Source organism: Esox lucius, chromosome 16, assembly GCF_011004845.1.
Source record: "Esox lucius isolate fEsoLuc1 chromosome 16, fEsoLuc1.pri, whole genome shotgun sequence".
In the NCBI taxonomy this organism is placed as follows: Eukaryota; Metazoa; Chordata; class Actinopteri; order Esociformes; family Esocidae; genus Esox; species Esox lucius.
In genome coordinates, this window is record NC_047584.1 from 16,062,353 (window position 1) to 16,082,935 (window position 20,583).

General features: G+C 38.8%; 1 protein-coding gene across 23 annotated transcripts in view; it reads left to right on the forward strand.

Annotated features, from left to right (window-relative positions):
- Positions 1–1,360: 1,360 nt before the first annotated feature.
- The window catches only part of LOC105024751 (muscleblind-like protein 2a), a 38,902-nt gene continuing 19,679 nt past the window's right edge, over positions 1,361–20,583 (forward strand). For 14 of the 23 annotated variants that reach the window (XM_020054959.3, XM_020054961.3, XM_010894871.4 and 11 more), the window contains exons 1-2: positions 1,361–1,601; positions 7,457–8,207. In XM_020054959.3, the coding sequence (XP_019910518.1) occupies positions 8,034–8,207 (174 nt within the window). In that variant the 5' untranslated portion in view covers positions 1,361–1,601; positions 7,457–8,033. Of the gene's footprint in view, positions 1,602–2,537; positions 2,750–7,456; positions 8,208–20,583 lie in introns of those variants that run through there. The other 9 variants (XM_020054963.3, XM_020054962.3, XM_010894885.4 and 6 more) reach the window with 2 other exon arrangements.

Consider the following 20,583-nt stretch of genomic DNA (forward strand, 5'->3'; position numbering starts at 1 on the left):
CCTCCATAATCCCATATCTGGCACTCAATAAATTACAGGGAAAAGACATGTTTAGGCTGTGTGTTGAAATAGGCAGTCTGTCACAAGAGATTAAATGACAAGAACATCCGTGTGTCGCCCATGTGTGTAAATGTCTTAACAAGCCAGAGCCCCACTAAATCCTCAATCTTCTTCAGCTTTATTGTCCTTGGAGAAATGTATGCAGTGGTCAACCTTAAACTGATTTTCAGAGCTCAAAGTGACTACAGAGGATGGCGGGGTGAAGTACAGGGCTGGCAGATTTAATTGAACTTGTGCTGAAATGTTGAAAATAATTCTATAGCTATACAGTTGTGAAAATGCATTAGAACTTCTATAGATAATGAATTTTCCAACTTCAGGCTCTCACCGTAATCCTATTCTACACAATTTGCCATTAATCAACAAAGTGCAACTCTGCAGCTTTCCTCTAGTTTACAATGTTTCTGTTTTTCAAAAGCCTGCTGTAGATCCATTCTTCTGTGACCTTGAGTGTAATGCAGTTCAGGAGGATGCTTGCTGTTTGTTCTGTTTGTCTATGGGAAGAATTATCAGTGAGAATAGAATCCTCAGAGTTTTCTCCAGGGAGGGGGGGTGGAGATGGGATAGGTGGGAGAGTGGAGCGACTAATATTAATAAATGTATTAAAGCAGTGGTGGTGGGGGTTTAATAAGAAACAAAGTCATGCCAATAAAGTAATTTCAATTTATTCAGGAATGTTGCAAGAAATAGTATAATTTCTTTATTTCTGCAGTATAAAAAATGTGTAGATGAGAATCACTCACCAAAACTGTCAAACCAGATCTTTTACGTCACATGGATTTCACTGTATAATGTTTGGAACGGCCGTCCTGGAGATTTTTTTCTTTTAACATCCCATGATACGTCTGTAGTGTACGTTACATATTGCTGAATACTTTAATATGATTAAGAGAACAATACGCGAATTCCTCCAAGAAAAAAGGGCATGGATCCAGGCTTCACTTTTTCAGAAATCCTTGTAATAAAACCTTGTAATAAACAAAAAATCCTCAGAGTGCCATTGCTGTTCCCTTGGTAACAAGCAAACCCTTGCCCTTCTGGAGCCTCCTGACATTCGCTTGGAATATACCATATGGCTTCTGTGGGGATATCTGTAGATTTCCATTTCACTCTCACACTAATTTTGCCAAGAAGTTTTATTTGGTCAACGTGCCTCATCTAGTAACACGCGTTTGTGTATGTATGTACCAGAGAATTCTTTCGATTTTCAGATTTTAATATGCACATTGTCATAAGGTGCAGGTACATTACCCCTTCAAATAAATCAAGCTGGCAGTCGTAGAGAGAGCTGTCAAATGCTTGTTGCTTGTGTCATATGAAATCTGTGCTACAAAGTAACGGAGAGAAATCAAGCACACCCAGTTGTTTTCCTCTGAAAGTGTCTATAGCTAGCTAGCTAATACGACAATAATTAAGTAAACCGTTGAACAGCACTTCGTGTTCTCCACTTGACATTTTGTTTTTCTCTTTTTCATGTTGCTTACTGCCCTGGCTGCGTGACTGGTAGCTTGCGCCGGGAGAGTCGTCGTGATGATGATGAGGTAAGCAGGTATAGCTAAATGCTAGCTCCAGCTTGTCAGTTTCCTAGATAGCTAGCTCCCAATATCCCCATATCCCCAATGTATCTTGTGTCATGTACTTAAGGTTAGGAAAAGTAAGTGCCGAGTAATAAAGTAATCTCTTAGAGACGAAAATGGGAGTACAGTTAGCATAATATTATGTTTGTCATGTTAGCGCGTCAGCTATCAAAGTTCGAGCTTAGTACTGTAGCTAGCTTTGACGGGTGGTGGTAGCTCGTGTGCTGACTTGTGCTGGATAGCCAGCCATAACCCGCAGCCTATTTTGCTTGCTGGCTGCTACTGCAACGTTAGCTCCCAACAAGTCAGCAATTTGTTTGTTGTTGATATTGTAGATAACTAGCTAGTTAGCTTTGAGCTCACGTTACAAGTTACTTTGATGTCACTTGCTTTTCTGGTTTGTGGGGGAAACGACCTTCATTGTGATTTTTAGAGAAAATAATGAGAATGAAGAGAAAGGTGTGTTAGAAAGAATGATATTTCTAATGATTTGCTTTTCATAGATACCAGTGCATTGTCCTTGAAAACATTACATTATACATTTTTTGTTTTCTTCTTCCTGAGAAATCATAAGTTTCATAAGAAAGTAGTCTATTATCTTACTGTGATGTTATTACACATTCACTTTTTTGTTTAGCTACTTTGTAACAGTGAGCAATAATGCTTCAAAATAAAACAAGAAATATTGTTAAGAACTGTCTCTAGATCACCTGAAATAATGCATATTAGCTGAGCATACGTTACAGGGTTTTGCATAAAATCAGTATCTACAGCTAGCCTGGCTGTCAGTCTGAGTCTTATGCAGCCAGTTTGTACACAGAAAATATGTACCCGATCTGCTATTGGCCGGAGCTTGCTGGGAGGGTCTTCCTGGAGGCGGGCGGGCAGGCAGGAAGGAGGTGGCTGGAAATGTTTCAGCCAGAGAGTTAAGCAGACAGTCTTTTCCTGCACTATCGTGGAAGAAAATCCTAGTCTAGGCATGGGCCCTGAGCACACAGCACTGAGAAGGGAATGACAACTATTATCTTTAGACAAAAAGTCGTTGGGAGAAAACGGATTGACTGCGCAGACTCTGTGGTTAGAGAGACTGAGGAGCTCCAGCACTGCATGAGGTGAGAGGATTTCTCTGGCTACTCGGTTTCCTGGACTTGTAAAGTAAAGGAATTTGCTGCATTATGCTGCATACCATGCGGTGTAAGGGAGAGATAGGGGACTTGACTTGTAGAGGTGGATATAATCTGCTCTACTGATCGTCACGCTCCTCAGGCAGTAACTGAGTGCCTGTATTTGCTTTTGGTTGGCAGTTCCTCTGTAATGTGCAAATTTGGCTGGTTAGCAGTGTGGGGAGTTTACCTCTCCCATCCTGTCAGGAAAGAACAAGGTGCTCCTTTTATGCCTGCTCCACAACATCCGGTGGCGTTTCACCACTCACCCAGTATGTCTGTCCTGTGTTTGACTAACTTCCAAAGTGTGCATATTTATACAAGATTTGTATGAGTGTTTACCTTTGGACTCTTGAAAACTTGGGGCCAAAACATCTCAAAACCATGATTTATTCTCTAAGGCACCAGGTGTTGACCCTTTGTAAAAAACACACCCAGAAATGGAACTAAAGATTTAATGTCACAAATAGGGACATAGATGCTCTACGTACTCTACATTCTCAATTGAAAACTAGAAGTTGGGGTCAGTGTACAGTGTTTCTGTAAATTATATGCAAAGTATTGAAGCTAGGCTATGCTCTTTTTGTAGCGTAAGTTCCATGTTAACATTGCAACTTTCAATTTCCATACAGCACTGCTTGAATTACCTCAACTTTCCTGCTTTGGAATCAGTGTGTTGTTGTCCTGAAGCCATGGAAATTACAGCACAGACTGATTGGAAGGGTTTATTTTCCTCTCACATTTGTTTGGTACTTATAAACTGCTATAGATAAGTACTGCAGTGTGAGTGGAGCCTTAGTAACTTGAAGATTATCAAGGTCACGCCAGGTCAATTTGTGTTTAAGTCTATTAGAATATGAAGTGCATACTGTTGCTGACTCAGTAAATTGTATCCGCATTGCCCCTGGCTGAAAGCTGAATGGTTTACAATAGTAACCCCTGTAACGGTTAAGCCAGGCCCAACAGACAAAACATAATGTCAGAGTTCACACTGACCAATTTATATGAATCCATTAGGTGTATACTCTGCTGAAAATGTGAATTCATCCAAACAATATTTTATTGAGATCAGGTTTTCATTCTGTTGGACAGTAGGCGTAAGTGTTATTCTCTGGGCCATAGGATGTTTCAAGGATCTAGCTTAATTAGCATTTTGTGTCTGTTGTTAAAGCATCCACCTGCCTTGTAGGAGGTAACGATATACAAGAATCAAAAACAGGATTGGAAGATATGGACTACTGCAAATAAGGATTGGCCAAGGGCAAACGAGAGCCTCTGTCTTTCACAATGACAACCTTGTTACTGTATTCAAGAGTATTGCAGTGCTGAGACTCCTACACTAAGCTAGAGGTCAAACTATTGAGTAATACTGTTGCATGTCTATATTTAAGATGCCTAGATGTGTTTTGCTAATAACAACAAAACCATGCTCCCTTTTACTAAGTGTTTAAAGAACAGCCTCCACAAGGCTCTTGACCTTCGCTTAAATATTGTATAATACCTTTTAACGATTGATGTGGAAGCCCAGCCCATCATCTTAATTTATTCTGTACATTCTATTTAAAGTTGCTTGAAAAAGAAACATATCACAATTACCCCAATTACATACATTTCTGTCCATGGAGAATAGGATGTTGAATTAAATCATGCTTTTTTTTCTGTGACTTGATGTCCTACTTTATTATCAGCGCCATTGGTTAGAATTTGAAGGATTCTAGTTGTTGGGACTTAAATCATTAACTGCAGTTGTAGGTACTGTAGTCTAGGCATACATTTTATGTTCAACCTTTGGTTCATGACTTATCTATACAGCAACACAATGGGCTATTGAAAATCGAGATGTATGACATTGACCATGTAAATGTGAATGACAAAACCATGCACTTTACTGTAAGCCTGAATATTATACCTTCTATACCTATCTTGACCTCTCTAATCATTTTTAATTGTTTTATGCAGCATTGTGTCATGCTAGCATTGTGGCCACAATTTAATTCTGTCCTTGCTTCTAGGACTTTAGGGATTTCTTTTTAAATTACTTCTCAGTCAATCAAATGTATTTCATAAAGCCCTTTCTACATCAGCAGTTGTCACAAAGTGCTTTTACAAAACACCCTGCCTGAAACCCCAAAGAGCAAGCAACAACAGTGTTGATGCACAGTTGCTAGGAAAAACTCCCTAAAAATGGCAGACATTTAGGAAGAAACCTAGAGAGTATCCAGACTGAGGGTTGACCATTCCTCTTCTGGCTGTACCGGGTGAACATTTGAAGTGTACAAGTTGTAATAATTAGTGAATGCATTTGGGTTGGGTCCAGAGTCTATAAAACATAATCCAAGTCTGAAGCATGACCAGATGGACCAGTACAGGGACAATTGGGAAGGATGAATGGTTAGTGGAGTGGCGCCTGGAATCGTCAGGTAACGTCTTGATCTGCAACACAACCAGGTGGACTTTGGACAGGGACAGCTACGAACTAATTCTGGTTTGGCATATTAGATTTCTTCATGGTCCATACAGGCTAGTTATAAAGAAAGGCCATTGACAGGTTTCCCCTACCTTATGATTCAGGTTGAGATGCCTTCCCGTAAATAGGGTACGAGGCAACTTGATCCATGGTATGTGTTTTATATTGTCACATATTCCAATAAAGTTTTTGTAAGACAATATATGATAGAAACTTCGTATATTGTGCCACGTCTTTGGTGATGTTATAGGCTGTATTTTGCGATGGTCTCAGCTTCCTTGCTCATTCTACCTCGTTTGCGGCTTCATTTTTAAAATTCTCATTGCACAGGGCAGCAGTTGCCTACCTACCTGTTTCACACGCAAACAGGATGCTGTTGCCACAGTTACTCCCTCGTTGGGAGGAGCAGTGTGTGAGAGAGAGTGGCTCACATGCAGCCACACAGGCAGCCACTCAGGCAAATCGTAAAACAGACAATAGTGGGAAGTTTGATGTAAGGGCAAGAATTGTTCAAATTGCTGTTTGAACAAGTATTTAAACTTGGAAGAAAAACATTTTGTTTTTGAAGTTCGCGCTGATGCAAACCATTAAAAACGTAACATGAAAATCCACAAAAGGGTCCCAAATTCCTACCATTTGTCTAGGTCATGGTCTCCCAATCCAGTGGGCAATGTTTCATAATGTTGTTAAACTACAATGAATTATAGGATATGGTTTCAAAACAAAACGTTTGTATGTCTAAATTTAACGAAATGATGCTGGTTGTATATTTCATATACTAGGCTACCTAAGTAAACAGTAGTAAAACAGGGACCTCTTTGGAATTTTGTTTTGGAAGCCCTGCCCTAGGGAACCCCCAGCTGCTCTGGTTCCCCTCAATAATATTTATAATGATATCTTATTGGACTTGCCTCTGAATAAAAAGGCTGTCGTGATAAATATAGTGCCAAACATGAAGGGATGATAATTAAAATTTCATAAATCAAAGGCTGAATACAGATTCAAGGTCAGAAGCATTAATCAGTCAAATATGTCACTAGATTAGATGAGGTGTGCTTTTTGTGAGTTTGGTGGCTGGGCTGACACAGGGCCATATCACAGGATTACACTTGCAAAAGCCTACTTCATAAAACAGCAGTATGGCATAAGACTATGGATCGCATCATCTCTATCGTCCAGTATTCCAAATGGCAATTTGAGTTTGAACTGGATTAATCTCAAGAGGTCATAGCCAGGAGTGTTTCAGGCACCTGTGTCCTATAATCTGGTATGCCTCATCAGCTTTATCCTAGACGCATATTTAGCCTGGCTGCCAATAAGAATCATATTATATTGTCTGACATAGTAAGCCTTTTAAGAATAGCCCTTATGTAATTTTACCGGGGCTGGTACAATTACAATATAACCATGTAAATGATGCTGACCAAAATGGATAAAGCCAGTGTAACTGTTTTTATTTTGTTTTTACAGGAGCATTTTTTATTAAAAGAATATTGTCATTTCTTTTGTGCTATTCAAACAGGGATAGTGGTGACCAGGGTTAACATCAAGGTCCACTCCAGCTACACATCTTATTTTTGACTGTACTTATGTCATTATTGGTGTTGTGGAGTTGATAAGTACAGGCAGAGGTGTTCTTTTTTGTTTCCACTTTCCCCAAATGGGCTATCCTTTTACTGGATACGGAAATTACTTCAGATTAGGCTAATTGCAAATGGTCTCACATGATATTAGTCTGTTCATTACAAATCTTTTCGAAGTGGAAAGTCCTTTGGGGGAATTGGTAATTAGATCCTGCCTTGACTGTATGCTTATTCTGATTCTTATCATAATTGTTATAATAGAAGATTATCGATGGGTGTGTCAGTCCATTATTTGGAATTTAATGGAAGGTGGTTCACTTATAAAATATCAGTTAGTGGGCTACATAATTCCTGTCTAAAAAGCAAGTGATTGGTTTCACTTAAATTTTCCAAATAAAATGTGCCTAAATTTAACACTAACAAGTATTGTTACTTTTATTAAACCAATGTAATTCCTTGACAATTCAGTGATGTCTTGTCCAGCTAGGCTGTTGCCATGCCTCAAGGTAAAGTGACGTTGCCTTTACCAACAATAGCAGCATAGTGTAAAATCTGAGGAAAATAATAAGACTACATAATTTTAAACATCTGTTTCTTCTCTTTCAGATCACCAACAGAAAGTGCCTTTCAGAAAACCTCTCCAACTTGAACTTGGTCTCTGGTCCATATGTGAATGGACAGCCAACACTCCCTTTAAGGCCAGGCCTGAGCAGTGACTGGGGATACCTCAGCTGTGAATATTCAGCAGCCTCCAATTCATTTCTGAAAAACTCCAAGAGGAAAATATTTACTGTGGAGGGGAGAACTGACAAGCTACAAAGAGCTGACAAATTGGGAGAAGTTAATACCAAGCAAATCTTCGTTAATATTCTGTCAAGGAGGTCCTTTGCATTGAAATACTTTTAATGAGTGTGTCCTAGTCCGTGGAGGAGAGGCACTTGGTGTGTTACACAGCAATCCCCTGCACCCTTCCAGAGGTCTACCTTTGGTGCAAGCTGATTGATGACTTGATCTCCAGTCCTGACTGATGCTGTGAAGGCCTGTCTGGTTGCTTCATATAATTTCAGATTTAAACACAAATCAAACAGAATCTGAAGTTGTAAACTTTTATTACCTGTGGCCATTTTATAGATACATTCAGCCAATATATTGAAATTGCAAAGTTCGATTTGAACCTTTTGACATGGCTCTGAATATATCTTCGATAAGAGACACAAAATGGCTGACTTTGGAAGTGTGTCGTCAGTTTCAGAGAGGAACATGCTCACGGAGTGATGAGGAATGCAAATTTGCACACCCACCAAAGAGCTGCCAGGTTGAAAATGGAAGAGTTATTGCCTGCTTCGACTCACTAAAGGTAAGGAATGCCATGCACCATTCTTCTTTTAGATTCATGATTCTTGCCAACATCTATTTAGTTGATAGAGTTTACACAGATCATATAAGAGATTATAGTCTTTACTTAAACGCAGTTTTTCTCAACCCTTCTCCTGGGCGCCCCCCTGCCCTGCATGTTTTAGATCGCTCCCTGCTCTGTTACACCTGATTCAAATGATCAGTTCATTATCAAGTTCTTCATGAGCCGCATTATGTATGTTAGTGCAGGGAGATATCTGAAACATGCAGGGCAGGGGGGTGTCCAGGAGCAGGGTTGAGAAACACTGCTTAAAGGAAATGGTGACAGAAAACCTCTGACCTTGCAGTTGGCTGTTTCTCCCATCCCACTAGACATCCCAGTGCCAGGTCAAATACTGTACAGTTTATACTAATCCAAAGAGGACATCCTACACTACTACAGCCCTGGGGTGTACATAGACTATCACCTAGGGCTGGCTTCCAGTGAGATTACTGCTGATGCATTCTCTCTCACCTCAGTGCCATGCCTGTCTGTGGCTGGGCCAGAGTTAATCCACAGAAAGGCTTCCCTGCCCCCCACCTGGATTATACTTATGTTTAATCATCTCCTTATCTCTGTACTGCCATTTAAAATACGATGTGCTAGGGCAAAGGGCCTTGTCGGTCAAGGCTGGAGATTAGACAGCCATCAGCATGAATTGATACAAATTACCTATTTCTCTGAAATGTCTCTTTAGATGTGGAACTTTTTTTGGGAGGGTGAAAATGGTTTGCGTTTGATTTTGCCCAATGAGTTTTCACCTCAAGCCATTAATGGAGACAGCGATACTGTTGCAAGTCACTTTTTGTTATGGCTATGGATGACCGGACAATTAGGGCCTGACTCGTTGCCTGGCCATTAATCTTAGAAATAGTCATACTCTGTTGCTCAAGCTCCTTCTAGAACAGTGCAGGCATTGAGCTGCTTGTATCTACCTACCATGAATCTCATGTGTTAGCCTACTGTTCCCTCTGAGCCTGGAGTCATCACACCACAAGGCTGGGGATAGAAAATGAGGGGGGATGTGCTCAGGAATCACATGGTTCTTTACAACAGAAAACCGCATGCTTGCGATCTTTTTAAGTTTAAAGGGAAAGATGCTTTGCAACTGTGTAAGTATAATGACTGTAATCCTTCCACTCCAAACACGTATCATTTGCTTAACGATTCATGTATTGTTCTGAAATATTGTGGTGGGCTAGGGTGTATTAATGCCCTTAGAAAACAGGATTAAATTTTCTCTGGCTCAGCCCACCTACGGATGCTTACATTCACCCAATGTAGTCTAAGTTATGTCACAGCCTTTTAATGAGAGGGTATTCCATATTTTTTTATTTACTATCCTACACGTTTTAATGCTTTAATGATTTTAATGTATCTACCTTTAATGACTTTAATGAAAAGGTTCCATGTTTCCGTGCAACTTTTCATGCAGATGAATGTACTTACGAAAGCAGCATATGTTAATACAGTTTTCTACATGTTGATAGACAGTATTTTTTTGTATCAACATGGTGGGATCTTTTTTTGTGTCTTACTGCTTTCAGATGGTTTTGTGTTAATTGTTTATACATAGAAATGTGTACTCCAATGTTTGCAGCATGCATGTTTAATACAGACATTGTGGTAGAGGGGAAATCTGCCAGGTACATATACTACAGTCCATTCAGGGTCGTGGCCTGGCTTTTGGGCCTAGTATCGGCTAATGTTTGTTGGCTTGCTAAAAGCATATATTACTTTCCATAAAATTTGGTCTTAACTGTTCCTTTAACTAGTCAGCTATACAAGAATTAGGTGCACTGATTGACACTGAAAACATTTAACGTTACATTTAGAACTTTGTTGCTTTTACAAACTTTGCACTGTAGTCACTAACTCAAAACACTGACTTAATAATTAGTAAATATCCCTCTAGTGGCTAATGAAGCACTGGCTTAATAACTTGTATTATATACTCTGGGTATGACGGAAACATATTATTACACAATTTGAGAAATGGTCTTTATTATGCTATTATATTATTTATTTGCATTTGTTATACTACCTGATACTCTATGGCATTTCCAAACCAGTTTCTTACATGAATCAAATTTTCTCCCAAATACACATCCATGTTAACTTTTTTACGTTTTACAGAGGGGGTATTCACTTATTTTTCTTTTTGTGAATATTTTTAACCTGCTGTAGCCTGAGACAATTAAACGCTTTAGGTGTCATAGACACCTAAAGCGTTTAGTTGAAAAGTTTAATATTCTGTATTTATTCATTGTTTGTGTCCAAGAATTTAAACAATGTAACAAATTAAAGTTAGGAATGTTAAAAGAAAAAGTGTCTTAAGTCAGCCCCCATTTTCCAGCTAGAGTGCCAAGGCCAAGAACAAAGAGAGCTTATTTGCTGTTTAACAATACCTTTGTGGCAAAATCATCAATTGAGAATTAAAAGCAATGGAAACACAATGAAACATCATATTTTTTCCTACATGAAATCCTAAGCTAAAGAGTACCTTCTATGTGTACTGTCACAGTATTATTTTTTTATCTGCGAAAAGTTTTAGCAAAATATATTTTGCCAATTGGACAAAAACCTAGCTAATTAAATATTTTCTGCACATCACTTTAGCAAAGGATTCTGTCCATCCTCTGTCGTGAAAGGGGACTCATGTAATGAATATTAATTTGTTCAATTTCCAGGTGAATTGATTTTCTGCTGAGGTTCAAGTGAAATAATGATTAATAATCTGGATTTGGATGAGCCTGGCAGCACCACAATGCCTAATGATATTAGGGGAAAGACCAAGGCACAGTATGAGAGAAGGCAGGAAGGAGAGAGAGGCTCCGTTGTTATCTGATGGAAGGGGGATGGGCAGAGATTGGCTAGAAAATGTACAAATGCCTCAGTCATGTGATGATGTCACAATTTGTCTGCTGAATAGCTTGTTGTCTAAGAAGATTTCCTTGAGTGTTGTCTGTTGCTGACATTCCTCTAGCTAGATTTTGACAGTGGTTTACACAGTGATTTTGCCAACACTGGCTCTGAAACATATTGGTAGCCATGTTGGCTAACTTCTTTAGTCTTATTCGTAATATAATTTGGACAAACTTTTCAGCTATTGGATTTGCTCAGTTTTTCCCCCCAGTAGTGGAATTCATCTGGTAAATTCTTTTGGAGGTGAATCTTCAAAAAAATACTTACTGGAGTTTAACTCTGAACAAGTGGTGTCTAAGTATCTCCTCTTATGGATGCCAGGTTTGTTGTCCTAATAACCTTCCTCCCCTGACATGCCTAACTTAATGGTGTGCATGTGATTCCGTTTTCCACAGCATCAACCCATGCATGACAGTAACTACTGTCTTATGACTGTCTGCAAATTGACAGACAGAGAGAAAGGAGTTTTGTCAATTTTTTTTAAATCTTATTCCACAGTGTAGCCCGCAATATCAGAGTAAATATGAAAAACCTAAATAAAAATATTTATATTATATAAGCATGTAATATATTCTTCTCCTAGAATATGTTTGCACATGTTGTTGTTTGTTGGAAACTCATATATGCGGCAAGAACATAATTAATGTTTATCAAATTTAAAAATGTTGTGGTTTTGCTATTATAAGGTGTCCCATCCATTAATGTTATAGCTTTGTGTGTATACAAACCCTAGTATAACCGCAATAGTGAAACGGTGTGCCTTCGCTACGGCACCTGCTGCAAATCCGACAGCAAATCTGAAAGGTTTAGAGAGGGGAGTCTTTTACAGTGACTTCTCTTGGGTTGTGAAATGCTTTAGTCAACATTTATGCATAACATTGTTATCTAATGAATAATTATCTAACGATAACCTTAGTTATTTGTGCTAACGTGACCGTTAATATGACTTAATATGACAGCTACTATGTTAGCTAGATAGCTACCTCTAATATAAGCTTGTTACGTCGGGGTACTCGTAACTTTAACAGGTGACTTTCTGCTGAAGTTGATAGGATGATGTTGACTGATAAGAGTACAATAATAGCTATTGATCGTTTTCGCATAACGTCATGGCAAATGGGAACGCCCACTTGGCCGGCATATCAGTTTCCTTCCAATGCGCACCACGGACAACCTTTACTAGGCATTGTACTTCAAAATGCCAGATAGTTGCAGTTTCATTGGATGCGCCAACCGCATATATGTTGTATTTGCAATCATATCTACATGTAATGACATCGTCCAACCTTCTCCACAGCAACCTAAACTGTCAATGGTGGGTCATTTAAACAGTAGGAGTGGTTTACTTGCCACTGGGGAAATGTTTATATTATTACTGACGGTACATTTGTCACAATATTATGTGTTGAACGGCTGCACTAGCCTCTACTACGCTACACTGACCACCCATACCAACGGTAATTTAGGTAAATTAGCACTCACTCAGCTTTGACAATGAAGAATTTCTCCTTCACCTCCCAAACAATTACATTATTGACCCACCCTGATTGAATTTACAGATCACTGTCTGTAGGCTACTTTTGCATGCTTTCATTTTGGTGGCTATGTAAGGGGGTGGATTCTTCACAAGGTATGAGTACACATCCCCAAAGGACAGTTCCGGCAGGGATTTCGCTGTTTTTAACGATGTAAGTAACGCAGCGTGTGCCCTATATGGGTCACAAGTGCCGGATTTGCAGTGTGTTTGTATACCTTTGTGTTTCATGTTTTGTGAGGTTATCTAAACATTCAGGCTGCACAATAAAATTTGACCGGCTTGTGCAGTAGCTCCATAGAATTCCCAGTGTTAGCCGGCATGTTTTAAATACGTTTTGACCACCAATCACGTGACTGAAAATGATGAATATAAACAGAACTTGGAACAGGCAGCGCAGGACCATGACTGGTCCACAAAGCTGTGCTGGTCTCATTTGAGTTAATGGGTCTCATTCTTTGATTAAGATCTGTATGCTTGTATCATTTCTGTCCCCTTGTTTAACTGAATATTGTGAACATATCCACCCACTGCATATTGCAATGCCTCAGGAGGATGTCGCAGAGGTATTATTCCACAAAGAATCACTTACGCTGATGGTTAATATACTACTTTTTCCCTCTGTGCTTGGCTATTTACAGTTGTTGCCGCTTTCAAAGAAGCGCGGTTTGACGGGCGTAGCTACAGTAACATAGGCGGGGCTTTTGCGAAAGGTCAGTTATGCAAGGTCTGTACATCCAACTAGGTCTGCACAATATATCGTTTCAGCATCGACATTGCGATATATGCATCGGCAATACATCGCAGAACATGCGATTTAGTAAGGTAAACATATATCAGTATACAATATCTATTTATTTTTTTATGTTAAACTGGCATTATATCTGTCTGATTTACTCCGATTTATGGGTTATTGGATACACAGATTATTATTATTATTATTATTTATGTGGTTGACATGCAAGCTCTGCTTGTGCATGACAAAATGATGAGCGAGGAACAGGAAAAAAAGATTGAATAACATTTCACGTCGCTAAAGACATGGAACCAATTAACACGGTTACCAAAGAAGGTTTTAAAAACATCATCCGGTCGCTTGACAAGCGGTTTGTAATGTCATCACGCAATTATTTTTCTCAAGTTGCCATCCCAGAGTTGTACGAGAAATGCAAGGCACAAGTTGAAACAGAGCTGTCACAAGTGGAATATTATACAGCAACAACAGACTTGTGGTCCAGACGAACAACGGAGCCCTACATAAGTCTGACCATACACTTTATTAATGAGGACTTCCACCTGAAACGTCGCTGTTTGCAAACTGCATTTTCCCCAGAGGATCATACAAGTGAGAACATCGCAACAGGGATGAGAGAAGCTTTTGCTGATTGGGGCCTAGGTGAGAGTTGTCTAGTCTGTATAACAACAGACAATGCCGAGAACAAGGTGAAGGCTGCCGCCCTGAACAAGTGGAACAGATTACAGTGCTTTGGCCACAGACGGCATCTTTCAGTTGGTAAGTTATGCCCAATTGCGCATTCTATTTTACCACTGTTGCTATTGCTATACTATTACTGTTACATATTATTACCTAGCAACTTGTTCTGAAATATAACAATTTTCATAAGTTTCATATATTTTTATTGTAGAGGATGGGGCTGGGGAAGAATGAAGGATACAGACTGTCAGGTTGATAGCCAAAGCTCTGAATGCCAGGGCTGATATCCTATGGCATTAATGTTTCATATCTATATACCTCTGCTCTCTTTTTTATGTTTAAATTTTGCATTTGTTTACAATAACAAACAATGGAAATAAATGCCATTATATTTTGGGTTATCATTAAGTAATATAGTTAGTGCTTAACTCATGAGATATATGTTATATGAGAATGAATATGTTTTATTATATGTCTTTAAAACATAAAGAAAGCATGCCGAAACTAAATTGTATCTGTAAATAACTAATGTGGTATTATTTGCAAAACGTTTTTACGAGCAATTTTTTTTTTTATAAATCATTTATTAAAGTAAATGTATTAAATGTGTATAATAATAAAATACTATATTTTGTCTTTGTTTTTTCCCTTAGAAAATGCAGTGAAAACGGATGGACTCATTGACCGTGCTGTAGGTGTCTGCAAGAAGCTGATGGGTCACTTCTCTCAGAGCTGGAAGGCCAGAAGTGCTCTTGAAAGAGCCCAAAAGGGACTCAATCTACCTTCACATTCCCTCATATCAGAATGCCAAACAAGATGGGGCTCCAGACAGAAGATGATCAGCAGAATACTACAGCAGCAGAAGGCTATAACTTAGGTCCTGTCTGAGGACAGCATCTAATTATATTCTGGCAATATATGGATGTCCTGGAATCTATCAGTAAACCACTGCTGGACTTCACAGATGCACTCTCAGGAGAAGACTATGTTAGTGTCTCATATGTGAAGCCAGTTCTTCACCTCTTCAACACTTCAATGCTGCTAATACAAGAGGGGGACACAGACTTGATCAAGACCTTGAAAACTGAGGTGTTGCACTACATCAACAAGAAATATAGATATGAAGCTAATCAGGAGCTGCTAGATGCAGCTTCTTGTTTGGACCCCGAGTTCAAGATGGACTTCTTCAGTGAAGACAACAAGCTCCAAGTCAAGGCCAGAGTGGCATCAGAAATGATGGAATGCCAGCAGCACTGAAGTGGAGCCTAAAGTTGCTGATACGTCCCAGGCAAAGAAAGCCAAGTAGTCCTTGGGAAGTTTCTTTAAACAGAACGGAGCTGCAGCAAAGGGTGATTCCTCTCTGACCCACAAGGATGCTGTGGAAGCAGAATTAAACAACTACCTGCTAACACCTTCCATAAACAAAGAGGAAGATCCACTTGGTGGAAAACGCATAGAGTAAGCTTTCCACATCTCGCCAAGCTTGCCCGCAAGTATCTATCCATTCCCGCTACAAGTTCCGCCTCAGAGGCTTTTCAGTACGTAAGTGGCAACATTGTCACTGGCCGACGGTCATGTCTCAGGCGTGTAATGGTGAATAGACTGGTATTCTTGGCCAAAAACCTTCATGTTTGAGTGAGCAATGTATACATGCTTAAAGTAAAGTTATTTTATTTGAATAGAATTTAGATTTACTATATTATTCTACTGTTGTGAGAAATACATTTATCTATTTTACTAGATACTCTGTTTAGAAAGAAACCATATTTTATACAGTTAAAAAGTTTAATCAGTATTTGTCTAGCCATGATGATCGTCACTGTTTTTCTTTGGCACTGTTGCAAACAAAAGTTTGTGAAATACAATGGTTCTGTGTTGATATTTGTTATTCATGTTAAGTTCATTGGTATTTATTAGTCAGGTTTTGCTTTTTATTATTACAAATTATTTGTTTTATAAACTCTATTTTGTTTTTGTAAACCACTCAGGATTGGTGTATAGCTGCTCTTTTACATTTTTCAAATAGTTTAAATTAAAAGATTTATGTTTCTGTTTTCAAAAAGGAGTTTTGTCAATTTAAAATGTTAAATGACTTTTTGATTTGATTTGGTCATTCACGTGAATTCCCTATGGTGATAATGAAACTTCCTCCGTAGAGAATGTTTTAACCTGGTTGGAGTACTGAGATAAAGGCTCCTGTAATCTCCTGGATCCCTTATAGCAGTGGGGAACCTTCAGAGCCTTCTACGCCTTCAGAGAAGGCCTAAAAAACTAAAATAATAATAAAAATAATTAAGTATTCAATATAAAAATATAAATATTTCATTTCATACAATACATTTTCTCTCATCTATGTTCTAAAGTTAAGCTTACTTTCAAGTTCATGTCCTGACAACATGTTATCCAATCAGAATCGTCTATCTCTATTAAGGCCCGGTTAGCTGGTTCATTCATTGGTTAGGACTTCACGAATCCTGGGGAAGGCCAAGCTGTGTGTTTTGGTGTGGAGAGTGACGGGCAAATCGACCAATCACGCTTTGTTTTCAAGTGGGCGGGAAAAAACACTACAGATCGTAGGCCTTCATGAAGTCCGAATCTCTGCAGAGTGGTAAGAGCGGTATAGAGGCTGAGTTAAATGGCAGAAGACGAGTGTGATATCATCGCCTTTTTCACCGAAAAACTTGAAATAATAAAAAACGGAAGACCAACTCCAGGACTGGAATTAAAAGAAAAGATTAAGAAAGTGAAAAGGCCTTTCAAGACCCGAAAATTATCAGCGACATCCATGGATGACAGGCTGTAAGAAAACAAACAGGCTGTACTGCTGGAGTTGTTTACTTTTTACAACTGACAAGTCATCCACCTGGGTCAACGGCGGATTTGTCAGCCTTACAAATCTGACAAAGTCAGCCAACCGACATCAAGATTCTGCGGCACATCTGCAAGCAACTGTCAGTTTGAAAACTTTTGGGGACAGTTGATCTTCAGCTAGATGAGCAGCGCCGTAATCATACTACGGCCCACAACAAACTTTATCACGCCGCCATCGCCCACTTCACAAAGACTTTCACAAAGACAAAGAATTAAGGAGTTATAGTAGAACCTATAAATTAAAATTGTGACTTTAATTTATTGCCCCATGCGTAATTGCGCATGGAGAGGCATTTGCACTTCATTGCAAATTTAAAACATAGTTTTTGTATTACCAGCTTTGTGTAACTTTTGGCGCATTGTGATTTTGAAATTGTATTGTAGATTGATGATGGTCATGAATTTATTTGTCAGTGATGACCGAGGTGAAGGTCCAGCTGTATTACTCACGGTTCACCACTGCCTTATAGACACCACACCTCTTTATTCACAAATGAGCCCCTTTATTTTAGGGTAAGCAACATGCATTATTAATATCATAACATTATAGATCATTGACTTAAGTCTGAATTGATAGGAGAGTATTACATTAATACAATAGAACGATGGTGAATTAAACAGTGTATTAATTAATATAATAAATTAAACTACCCAAAATAAGTCAAAAGGTAAAAAGACATTTTCAGTTTTATTTTGAAAAATAAAAAATCCATGAAGATGCAGTTCTTTACAAAATCACCCCAATCATTCTAGAATAATTAATTATTCTCAAATAGAGCTTTTCTAGTCATCTGGTGAAGACATCCTGTATTTTTTCATATTGCAATATATATCACAGAAAAACAAAATATCGCAATGTCATGTATTTCCAATATCGTGCAACCCTACAATGTACATTAATGTTTTTGAAAACCCTGTGACGCCAATTGCATAAGTTTGCTGTGTGAGACCTACGTGGTAAACAAACATCTGTGAATAAATTTGCTGGTGGAAATGATTAAAAAAAAATTTACTTGTATATTAGTGTGTGTATTTACCACTGTGGTTGAAATTTCTTTCAAAATCTGTGTATAATCTACGATTTATAAACGGGAAATTCAGGTAATATTTTGATGCAGGCTATCCCACATTGTGTATCTGTAAGCTGTTGGCTAGAGTTCATGCGATACTTCAGTTGGCAATTCACTCCAGTAGTTTTTTATGTATTGATTTTATATTATGGTATTTCTTTCTCACAGAATTAAAGTAATCGCTTGTTAAAATATAATAACCTTACAATTATTATATTTTCAATGTTGTACAGTCTACATTACCCTATTAGGCTGTAGGCTTAGAAATGCCTAATAGGCTAGCTAAAGCAAAATGACATGCTTTTATTTATTTTCTGTGTTCCTCACTATGTGTACCTCCCAAAACAAGATGTAAGCTAAATCATGTCATTTGAAGGACCATGTGTCAAAGCAGTATGATGTCCTGTCAGGTTTTTGTATCATAGCTGACATCCCTGAGAGGTATTCAAAGCAGCATCAGGGATATTAATGGAACATCCATTCCAAACCTCTTTAGTGGCTGTCTGCCTAGCTCAGAGTGTGATACTGAATCTATACCAAATTCCCCCCTGACACATTTGGGTGAAAAGCAGACTATGTTTCGGGTGGTTTAACGAGGCTGATACCAGAATTACATTTTCACATAAACGTGGTCAGCAGTGCAAATGTTTATTCTGCACTAGGCTGGTACAACAGCTGAAAGGCTTATGAAAAGTCACAAAGAGAATACACACTGGGTCCCCAGAATCACTGGTAATCCTTTTAACCTGCATCCCAAGCAGCAGCCTACTGAGGGCTGAGGAGCAAATATGAATCGTGTCCTTTGTGCTCAGGCCGCTCCCCAGTTTTTTGTCTGTCTTGTTTATTGCATGGCGTTTAACATTCAGTGTGTGGGTGGTGTGGCCAGTACAGCACATGCTGTTATACTTGGATTAGTCTAATTTATGCTCCACGTCTGCTGCCGTGCAAGCAAAGATTTATGAACAGGGCTGCCACCAGACACAAGTACATCACAAAAATGGGTCTTCTGTTTCATGAGCTTGTTCTTTCCTTTCCCTCTAGATCATATATGTGTTCCTTGTTTTAGATTTGTAGGGTTTATTCCAGGGAAAATATAAAACCTCTTGTTTGGTGTGATACTGTCTTGTGAAAAAGTAAGTACACGGCCTGGAAAGTTGTCTTTATTTTTTATTTAGTTAGATATTTGGACCTATGGACATGTAATCTTCACTTCAACGCTACCGACCTGTGAAAGTAACCTAATTTAAACAAGAAAAGGAACCATGCACGTCTATTTCTGCCGGCCCGCAATTTGAAGGAATGAATGTTGTTGTCCCTGGCTGGATTTGATCCGCGATATCTGTGTCTTCAACCAGTATGCAATGTTGCACGTGATGTGTAGAGGAGTGGTGTCTGTTTACTCGTGTATTGTCAAACCAATTAGACAAAACTCCACGGTTCTCCAAACTAGTTTCCTACCTTAGCTGACATCCAAACCAAATACTGTAATTTCCTGTTTATAAACCATGGCTTATGTACAGATTTAGATGTTTTTTTCAACCACAGCGGTTAATACATGGGTGCAGCTAATACAAGTTTACATTTTTAAAACTGTTTCCACTGCAAACTTTTTCAAAGATGATTGCTTGACGATGTAGAGGTCACAGAAACTCATGTAGCAAATATGATACAATTTGCATGGCAGGGTTTTCAAAAACCTATTTTATTTTTCAAAAAAGTAATTTTGGTAGCGCCCTATGATAGATGTTTAATATTAATGTACAATGTATGTAAGAGTCATAATTGACCTTTCGCTAAAGCCCTGCCTATCTTAGTTACTGTTGCTACGCCCGTCAATCTGCTCTTTGTATGCGGCGACTACTCCGTGAGAAACAGAGGGGAAAGTAGGATGTTACCGGTCAGTTTAAGGGATTATTTTTGGAGTAATACCTCCACGATATCCTCCAGATCAAGACATTGCAATATGCAAATGAGGGATTGCATTATGTATAGGAAAAGATATGTTCACAATATTCAGATTAACAAGTAAGGGGACAAAATAATTGAAACGGGCATACAGATCCATATCAAAGACTGAGAATTTCCATGAACTCAAGTGCAACCAGCACAAACTTGTGGACCAGTCATGCTCTTGTACTGCCAGGTAAGTTCTGTTTATATAGCTTTTGAACTCGTTTTTGTCTAATGAATAATTATGTATAAATGTTGACTAAAGCATTTCACCACCCAAGAGAAGTCACTGTAAATCACTCCCCCCTCTAAACTTAGTGCCAATAGCGAAGGCACATCGTTCCACCATTTTGTGCCTTAACGACGAAAGCTTGATGACCGGAAGCTCAGGTAGGATTGGACTAGGACTGTTTGGGAAATTGTGAAAGGTCAGTTCTCTGGGCAAATGCGGTTTATATAGGGGTGCAGGTAATACTCAGGTTTGTATACACAAAGCTCTAACATTAATGGTGTGGTTTATACACCGGTTGTAAATGGGAAATTACGGTAACA